This window comes from Galeopterus variegatus, unplaced genomic scaffold (assembly GCF_000696425.1).
Source record: "Galeopterus variegatus unplaced genomic scaffold, G_variegatus-3.0.2 Scaffold1023, whole genome shotgun sequence".
Taxonomy (NCBI): domain Eukaryota; kingdom Metazoa; phylum Chordata; class Mammalia; order Dermoptera; family Cynocephalidae; genus Galeopterus; species Galeopterus variegatus.
Window position 1 is genome coordinate 269,967 of NW_007727134.1, and position 10,454 is coordinate 280,420.

Below are 10,454 nucleotides of genomic sequence, written 5' to 3' on the forward strand. Positions count from 1 at the left end.
AAACATGTGCTCAAAAAAAAAAACAAGCAAAATGTACCTCCTAAACTCTTACTATTTTGGTTGTGTTCAGATATTTTTAGAGCCTTTGAATCAAATTGTGTTACTTCCTTTATGAAAGATTCTAAGATTCAAGTCCAATTTTTGCTCACTCCTTTAATACCTTAATATCTCAAGTTAGTCAAGTACCACTTTATAATATATGAGTCTTTCAGCTACAAATGTTTGAATATTATAAAATGATATCTATAAAAGAAAAGTTAAATAAATTTTTGAATTAATATTGAAAAAGACTATCCAAGGAGTAACTAAATAACTGTCTTTAGGCGTAAATATAATCTCATTCTCGTAAATATAATTACAAATAATAGTTTCACATAACAGGGTCACTTCTGTGCCTGGTTGTGGCCTGTACAATGGTTGGTGCAATATTTCCACTCTAAGGGGAAGCCATGCATCCTGATAAATATAATTGAGTTTTCAATTTAATAATTTTATTTTGGGCTCAAATGATATATTTTCTCCAACAGAATTTCTCTGTAGTTGTTAATTTATATCCAATGGACTGCTGCTATTGGCTCTAACGTGACTTTTATCCAAGCCATTTATGTGAGAGGATCTCCATATTTGTTTCTGCAGAGTTGGTACACTTTAACAATTAAAAGATAAGGTGGAAGTTATCCTGGAGTAATTTTGGCAACAATAGTGACTGATTTGTGAAAGACTAGATTGTTTCTAGTTTGTTTGACTGATGATGCATATCAAATTATCTGTAAATAAGTATGAAATCCTGAGAGTTTGATCTACATTAATTTAAGAATAAGGAGCATCATTACAAAAAAAGATCAAGTTCCCTAAATATCTTTAGTAAAAAGGAATTTTAATGTCAAGGGAGAAGTGGCTGAAAGTAGAAATGAGATGAATGACACAGGATGTATTTATACTCTTTAAGATGATAAATATCAATTTAGACCAATATAAGTAAACTAAAAATATTAGTGTGGATTCTAGAAAAAAATCGCTGTTGTTTTTACATTTCAACTTGAATATAATTTCCATTGCTTTGCTTACAAAATGATTAAATGGGACTAGAGTGGAAATTTGGCTAAGGAGTTATACTGGAGCTTAGTGAGAAAAAGTGTGGCACTTTAGTACTGGTACTGTGCTAATATGTGCTCTCTAAGAAGCAGATGCCAGGACAGGATTGGCTGTGTAAGAGATTTATTAATGACAGTGCATGGGAGGGAAAACAGAGAGGAAGTGGGGTGGAGGCTGGGAGAGCCATCTGACTGAGACACAGCTCTGATCCCAGATGGAGAGACGGAAGGAAGGAAAAAAGATTGGGTTGAAATGACTTGGACTGCAGTGTGGTTCTTAGAGAGTACGGCAAGGCCACTGGAGAGTCCTCCAGCCAAAAATATCCACCCGAGGAGCTTAATGTCTTCCAGGAACAGACCTCCTTTACAATTTCTCCCATGCTCAGTCATTGGCTCAGAACATCCCGTGGCAAGTGTGGCCTTTGCTAACCACAGTGATGGATTTCTGAGCAGAGCAGCTGGAGCGGGGGGTCAATTCCACTCCTCACAGCTAGAGAAAGCGGCACATTCTCAAAGCTTCCATGGCATCAAATAATTACTTTTCTTGTCATATTATTTTGATACTGCATTTCTTCTTCAAGAGCAAAAAATATTCTGAAATGAGATTTTAGTTGAAACTGGATAGATAAAGAAGGGAAATGAAATCTTGATATATAATAGTAGTGAAATTTTGGGTATTTACTTATATGGAGATTTTTAATAAGATAGATAATAGTTATTTTTCTTTGATCAGACTCTGCCCTTAAAATGGAATATATGTTCACATATTTTGTGCAAACCGTCAATAATAATTTAAAGTTTGAAAATGATACATTAAAAGAAAGTAAAAATCTAGTGACAGGCAATTCAATATTGAATCGAAGTGTGAAGTGCTAGGTAATAAAACTTAGCAAGTTTTGGATTCTCCAGCCCCTAGGGAAGAGGCAGACAGGCGGGGCTAATATTTGAGTTGTGAAAGATTTAGGTTCTGTTCAAAGAAGAATTTCCTAAATATTAATCTGTTACAGAAGCTATTACTATGGGAAGTTTTAAAATACCTTTCTATAAAAGCTTTTAAAAATAAAACGTTTATATTTCTCTGTAGCAGTTAAAATGACAGGCTATTCTGACTTTGATGTCTGAATTGAAGTCCTGAGGTTCTGTTTCTAGAACACCTGGGCTTATTTCTTTCAAGCCTATAATTGGTTCGAGCCCATCCCGTAATGAGAGGCCAGCTAGAAAATAGTTCAAGAAAAAGATGAAAGTGTCCTTCTAAAACAAATTGCCAGTACTGAGAAAAAATAATATAAAGCCTAGAATGTTGCAACCTAGAAAAAGTCTCCTTGCCAAGTGATTTGTATAAAATGTTAGTGCTTGCAATCTAAGACATAAAATAAAGTATTTTATTGAATTAATTCTGTGAATTGTATATTTTTTTTCATTTTAATAGGATACTCATTTGGGAAGATGGTAGCTTGGAAATCAATAACATTACAAGGAATGACGGAGGTGTCTACACGTGCTTTGCTGAAAATAATAGAGGGAAAGCTAATAGCACTGGAACTCTTGTTATCACAGGTAAGAAACCACTGGTTAATATATATATATTCAGTTTGATGCTGCTTAATTTCTAATGTATTAAAGGACATGTGTTCCAGCACTAAGCTTCTAAGACAGTCCAAGTATTGACAAGTTTCCATTTCAAAAGCCTTCCAGGCAAGTCTCTTGCTTGATAAAAATTGCTCCCAGAATTTGAATGTGAAAATGTCTTGTTCTTTTGCACAGAGAAATAAAAATATATTGGTTTTTATTCTTTCAATATACCAGATAATATGGTGTCTTACATTTTCTTGAATTGTGCCTTACTCTTTTATTTAAACATGTATAGATCCCACACGAATTATATTGGCCCCCATTAATGCCGATATCACTGTTGGAGAAAATGCCACCATGCAGTGTGCTGCGTCCTTCGACCCCGCCCTGGATCTCACATTTATTTGGTCCTTCAATGGCTATGTGATTGATTTTAACAAAGAAAATATTCATTACCAGAGGAATTTTATGGTATGTGTTTTAAATTTCATCTTATTAATATCCCAGTGATTCCTATGTCAGCATTTAAATTTCTACTACTGTAATCATAATGTATATGATTTTAATTCTTCATGAGACTAAAAACAGTCAAAAATACTTTTTATGGGTCTCCTTCTACTAATTATAGTACATCTGGTCCTTTCTAAAATGGCTAGCTCTAAGGAATTTTGTAGAGATATTAATAATCAAATATCCCTTGAGCTTTAGGTATATTTTCTCCCTTAAGTATAATATTTATATTGATGGGTACTATCCTCAGTATATATGTACTATAGGTTCTGGTGACTTTACTTTTACTTTAAAGAAAGTAAGAGCATAGAACTTATACTTGGCTATAATGTTTACTTCATAGAATTTATTTTATTCTTTGAGAGTAAGAAATAGACAAAATACAAGGAGGATGTCTGGAGAACATCCAGTGGATTGGAGGATTTGGAAAACTAGTTCATGTGATTTGAAAGGGTGAAATGGCATATTTTAAGAACTGGAAAGCATTCATGTTACAAGTTCTGTAATTAAACATAGTGATGTAGGGCCGGCCCGGTGGCGCACTGGATAAGTGCGCCACTTGGGAAGCGCGGCGGCGCTCCCGCCCGAGGGTTCGGATCCCACATACAGACCGGTTCCCGCTCACTGGCTGAGCGAGGTGTGGGAGCAACACCGAGGGTTGCGATCCCGTTGCCGGTCCCCGGTCCGGTACGGGGGCAACACTGAGGGTTGCGATCCGTTGCTGGACACGGAAAAAGACAAAAGACAAAAAAAAAACCCAAAAAACATAGTGATGTAGAGAGTCAACATACAGAAATAAATAAAAGAGAGGGAAAAGATTGGAAAGTAATGCAGGAATAACAACTTGCAAAGGAATGTCATTAGTGTACTGATAGGCTGTCTGGGTTACACTGTATTTAAAAGGCAAATTGATCCCTGGGTCCTACCAGCTTCTCTAAAAAGGCAAGTATTTAGTAACCTAATGACCTATTTAGAACACATGCTTAATTAAGAAAACTTTAATTTTAGGAGTCAGTTATTAATATAAACACAAAAGCTTGAATTAACTCAATAGAATATTTAAGATTTTTAAAGTAATATAATCTGAAGGTTGAATTGTACACATTATAATACATTATGCTTTCAAATTGTCCAGCTCTCTTTTTTACTCTTGTAGAAATTTCCACTTTAAAAAAGCCAACGTAAGCTTTCAGTCAAGTTGAGTAAAACTGATTTTACCTCGGTAGGGATATTTCTTTTTACATTTTTATTAGATAGATGCACATGACAACTATTGATGCAGTATCAGTGTTTGTACTGTCTGTATGTTAACTGTAATTCCAGTTCTTTTTAATTTAACTGGTGTAGCTATAACTGTAAATATACCAATAGTCTTTTGTTTTCTGAACCAAAATTACACTAAAAAATAACAACAGAGAATTGGCAGAGAACTATAAATTTTGTAATTTGACATTACACCATGTGATTTTTTTTCTTATAAGTTCAAACTATTTTGATGTGGTTAATATAAATATGTCCAACATTAGTGAAATTACTGAGGTTAGCACCAAAATTTTAAATATTTTCTTCAAATTGTATTTTGTTTCACATGAAAAGCAAATGCCACTCAGTTTTTACTCATTTTAAGGAAAAAAAGTGAGCTGGACATCTTTTTAAAAAATAGGCTTTTAAGTTTGAAAGAACTAAGTGTTTTGACAGTTTTCATAGTTATCAGAACTGATGTCATCATCATCATCATGATTTAATAATTTTATTTGTTACAAAGTAATATCAGAAGTTCAACTTATGAAGAAAGAATATGTAAATCAAGTTTTAAGCTTTTTATTTTAAGAACCTAAGCTTTCATTTTCCAATTCAGCTTCAATAATAAATTGTGATCAGTAATCTAGTATTCTTTGATTTTAGCTTGCTATTCCTGATTTTGACCACAGAGTGGCACCCTTGTATAAGATTTCAAATTTCACAGCCTGGAGTAATTTGGGACTTGAGTCCTGACGAAATTAAATAAATGCATTTTCCCATTCTTATAAATAAGTTGTGAGATTCTGAGTGCTTTTAAAATGTCTCCATATGCTTTTTTTCAATTAGAATCATATATTTTCAGGAAAAAGTAACTATACATTTTAAAAGAAATGCATTTCTTTTAAGAATTTATGATGTGCACCAAACAAAAAAACAAAAATAACATTGCTATTGCATTTAATGATCCTACTTTGTATAAAACACTTTTAGATTAATTTTTTACTGTAACTTCATTTTAAGGCTGTACTTAAACATTTAATACTAATTATAGAAAAAAACATTAAGAAGTTAAATATCTAGAGTTTACCTGTCACGCCATTTATTTTATTTATTCAATAAATATCCACTGAGTGTTATATTATTATGTGATCATAGCCAGTAAATGTTTCATTTGAATTTGAACTTATATGTAGAAAGATGTTAAGAATATATGTATAAATCAGAAATTTAATAAATTTGAAGTTTTGATACACTAAGGTATTAAAGTAGTTTATTTGCCATTCTTTTGTTCTGTTAAAGTTATGTAGCAAATAATCATAAATTTTTGAAGTCCAATTATAAAATGGCTTCTGTTTCGGTTTTTCAATTCGATAGCTACTTACTCCACAGAGTAAATACAGAAGGTGGAGCCATTTTACCATTAATTTAATATATAACCCCTTTTGTTCTAGAAAGGACTTGAGACCATCTAGCAAAAATATGTATTTGCAATATACCATTTTATTCTTCTCCTATAGTGCTACCTGGTCTGTGGAAATTATTTTTCCCATTATTTTTTCAACCACCTAACTTTTGACATCTACTTTGAGTCATTTTCTTTCAACTGTTTGACAACATTTTTCTTGTCAGAGCCTTTATCTTAGTTAACTACATGAGTTGCTTAAACTTTCTAATTCTGGTGATTGCCTCTATAATAGATACATATATTTTTTTCTAATTCTTTTATTACAAATAAATGTTAAAATTGTATTTCATCAAGAAGTTATTGCATGTCCATTATATATTGATAAGTATCATATGAATTGTTCAGAGGTTCTGCCACAACCAGACCTGGGCTTTCGACTCCATTTTTTCACTTCTTACTCTGTGATGCTGATCCAGTGATTCAAACTCTCTAAGCCTCCAGTTTCGCCTCTGTAAAATATTATTAATTATTTGCTTATTTCATTCAGGTTACTTCATCAGGTTTGCAAAACTGGTCACTTCATAGTATTTTTTGTGAGGATTAAATAAGAGAATGCCTATAAAGTGCTTGACACAGGATCTGGTATATTGCATGTGCTTATTAGTAATACTTTTATAATGCACCAATCATTCCCCATTGAAAATTCCAGAAACCTTTGCCAGATAGTTTTTTTTTCTGGTAACAGATCTTGGTTTTCACTAATTCTTTCACTGCTTGCTATACTAGACAGTCTGAGACAAAAAAAAAAAAAAACTGGATATTTATAGCTGAGGGCAATGGAGAGGTATAGCCAACATATATTGAGTGCCCACTGCTTGGCCAGCATAGGGTTACATGTTTTTCATGTATTTCTCAGTTGATCATCACAGCAATCCTCTATGGAGTGCATATTGTGATTTTCAAGGTGAGGAAGCTGAGGACTAGAAGGTTTAGTAACTAGTTCCAAATAATAACTCGTTAGTGGCCAAGGGAGCATTTAAAATCAAGTGGTCTGACTGCTGATCCTGTGATCTTCACCAATTCAGTTTTTCATCCTTTGGTTAATAGTCATGTCTATGTCTACTGAAATAATTCTCCTCTAATTATTTGAAACACTACAAGACAATACTATTCAACTGATATTTTACTCCATAATCTTGTTTAATGAACCTTTAATGCTCACTCAGATTATCCAAATTACTTCACTCTCCCTACACTTAGCTATCTTTGTAATACACTGTAAATCAAGTCTACAGTTTCAGCTGGTCTAACTATAAAGTTCTAGACAATTCTTAATGATCATCTTCAGGTAGGTTGGAGTATGTGTGAGCATTTGCAGGTATGTGGGTGTGCATTTGTACTGACTGCATAGACAATACCACTCAAGAGAAAAGAAGATAGACTTCTTACCCTAAGGCTATTTTTATTTTTTAAAGAAAGTGTTAATTATACTAAGCATGTCACAGAAAAGTGTTTAAATTTGACAAATGTATATATTTCCTCCTTGAGCATGCTGTGATCATGCATAGAAGTTTTGCTTCTGCAAAACATGCAAAAAAGAGATGAACAATAGTAAGAAAACAAGTCATTTTGTTTCTTTTAATTTTGTTGAACAAGAAGCTGCAGATTGTCTACAGTTATGGGGCAACAGCTTGGAGGAGACAAGGAGGGTTGGACAATCATCCTTGGCAAGAATCAAATTAGTGCTGAAGAAACCAGAGAGAAGACCAGGCAGGCACAGTGAGATGATATAAGCCCTAAAGCTTTGGTTCTAAACAGGACATAGTTTTGCTCCCCAAGGGGACTTTGTTCATGTGTGGAGACATTTTTAGTTGTCACAGGGGTGTTGAGGAGCTGTGTGTTATGGGCATGTGTTTAGCATGGGTGCTGTTAAATCTCCTAGTATGCACAGGACAGACCCCCACGACAATTATTTGGTCCAAATTGTCCATAGTGCCAAGACTGAGAAATGCTCTCAAGGAATATTTTAGAAAGAGACTTAGGAATAAAGGGACTGGCCACTGAAAGGTTTTAAGCATTTTGTATTGGAAACAAAGAGAAGTTATATCATTCTGAGTAGATGACAGTGTTGGGGATATAAATTATAAGAAGCTTAATTTTAAAAAAATTCCAAAATAGTACGAGTAGTAGAGATAGATCTCATGTGCTTCATGAATTTAAGAATCTTGAATTTTGATGGGCAGTGGAAAAAGGAAGAAATATGTAAGAAGTATACAGGACTCCGGCATAACGCTTTGACCCACACAAAACTCACAAAAGCATTCAGCCATGGCAAAATTCTCTCTCTCTTCTTCTTATCAGTAATTAGTTGGAAAAGAGTTAGATCATTAGAAAATCTGTCGTACCTCATTCTGCATGAAGCCATAACTTTCCTGACCTCCTTTTCACTATCCTAATAAACCTTTATTTACATCTAACTGCTATATTCTATTTGCTGTTTTCCAACGGTAACCACAGAGGCAGGTATCTATGCTCACTAGGTGTGTGTGCAGTTGCGCTGGCTTCTTTTAAGACCGTCACACTTCCAGCGGAGCAGTCATGTCAGCTGATGGCACTCTCTAGCATAACATCTCATAGTTGAGTCCTTGATAAGCATTTCCTGCGAATGAAAATGTTAAGTGAATGGAATTAAGCAAATATTGCAGCAAGTCATTGTTCTTTAGAGATCTATTATCGCCCTTGAGTGATCTCCTGAAATTTATCCAAAGTTGAGGACACACTTTTTATGTAGAACTCCTCACATAATTAAGCATCTCTACAGTAATTATTCTGGCTTTTTATGCTTGCAAACTACAGTCAACAAAAAAGGAGGAAATAACAGGTAAACATTGATGTCTTACGAAATTTTAGAATTTTACATTGTGGACTTTGATGTTTTATTTCAATCGCACTAGACTTATACTATTTTGCCATTAGTTGTCGTATTAAAAAAGTCATCTAATTTTTTCAGCTTGTTTTTAAGAACAGAACATTATCTAAAGATATGGACTTTTGTTTTGGTTTTGCCACTGACAAGTTATATGACCTTGGGCAAAACAGTCACTCTGAGCCTCAAGCTTCTCATCTGTCATAAAAGGAGGTTGGGCCACATCAGAAGTTTTGCAGACAATAGAAAGGCTTTAGCAACAGAATCCTTTTTGAAAAGAAAATTTAAATCAGAGCCTCAATATATAAAAAAAAGATGAAGGTGAGGTTTCTCTGACTGAGGATGAAATTGTGTGTGCATGTGTGTATATGTGTGAGTGTGCGTGTGTGTGTCTGTCCAGAGTCCTTCCGCAGGACACCTCACCTCTTCCAATCCCCAAAACTCCCATTCAGATCTCTTCCTTCTACACAGTGGCTCGTGAAAATTGCCAAGCTCTAAGGCTAATGGAAACCAATTTGAAAACATAAATTAAATGATATCCAAGTTTTCTGTCAACTCTAAAACATAAGTTCCACATCCAAGGCACAGATGTATTTGTCCACCATTCAAAATGCTTAGCAGAGACCATAAAGAAAATTTTCTTCTTTTTTAGCTGTTATTTAAAATAGGCCAACTGATCAAAAGTGAACTCTTCAGCCCTCAGTCTCACTGTTTATCTTATATCAAAAGAGCCAAATTTAGTAATGTTCAACATTTCTATTGTTTCTAAAAAACTGAGTGACTTCTTAGTAATTATCCCAGACAGTTTCCCTCATTTATTTAGGTTTTTATATGTCCAATGGCATTAGTTCATTTTCATAACTTTTAAGTCATATATATATATATATGCAGGTAATCTTAATTGATACATTACTTAAAATAACACTAACTTATTTAAATATTAGTTAACATTTGAGAATTAGTGTTTACTATGTTGTGTGTGAAAATGGTTTCTCAATTAGGTAAGAGAATAGCCTCTTTTTCTGATGTTTAAGCTAATGTTTTGAGTAGTTGCTGAGGGGTTGATTAGTAATGATATGCTGATACCAGTAATTTATTTTTCAAGAGTTCAGCACTAGAAAGACAGACAGTAGAAAGAGAGAAAGGAAGATGGAACAGCCAGCTAGACAATTGGACAAAGCAAATAAGGCAAAAAGTTTACAATTGTTGAATCTTAGTTGGTTGATATATGGGTGGTGATTGTACTATTCTCTCTTACATTTGAAAATTTAAATAGGAAAAATGTTTGCTAAATAAAATAGTAATATATTGCATATGAGAAAGTATCACTTCTACTTACCAAATCTAATCCAGTTGTCTGATCTGTAAATCACTACCTTGGAAACAGCTTGACCTGGTGAAATCAGAATTGTGTATTACCTATAGAGCTTTCCACAAGTAGACTAACTTAAAATCAAATTTCTTATTTCTTTTTTTTTTTTTTTTGTCCTTTTTGTGATCGGTAAGGGGATTGCAACCCTTCGCTTGGTGTCACCCACACCGCGCTCAGCCAGTGAGCGCACCGGCCATCCCTATATAGGATCCAAACCCACAGCAGGAGCGCTGCTGCGCTCCCAGTGCCACACTCTCCTGAGTGCGCCACAGGCTCAGCCCCAAATTTCTTATTTCTTTTTTTTTTTTTTTTTTTTTTTTTTTTTTTTTTTTT

General features: G+C 34.0%; 1 protein-coding gene across 3 annotated transcripts in view; it reads left to right on the plus strand.

Moving 5' to 3' along the window:
* Positions 1-10,454, plus strand: part of CNTN1 (contactin 1) — a 294,489-nt gene that overhangs the window by 258,216 nt on the left and 25,819 nt on the right. For all 3 annotated transcript variants that reach the window (XM_008574260.1, XM_008574258.1, XM_008574259.1), the window contains 2 exons: positions 2,524-2,651; positions 2,962-3,137. In XM_008574260.1, the coding sequence (XP_008572482.1) occupies positions 2,524-2,651; positions 2,962-3,137 (304 nt within the window). The remainder of the gene's footprint in view (positions 1-2,523; positions 2,652-2,961; positions 3,138-10,454) is intronic.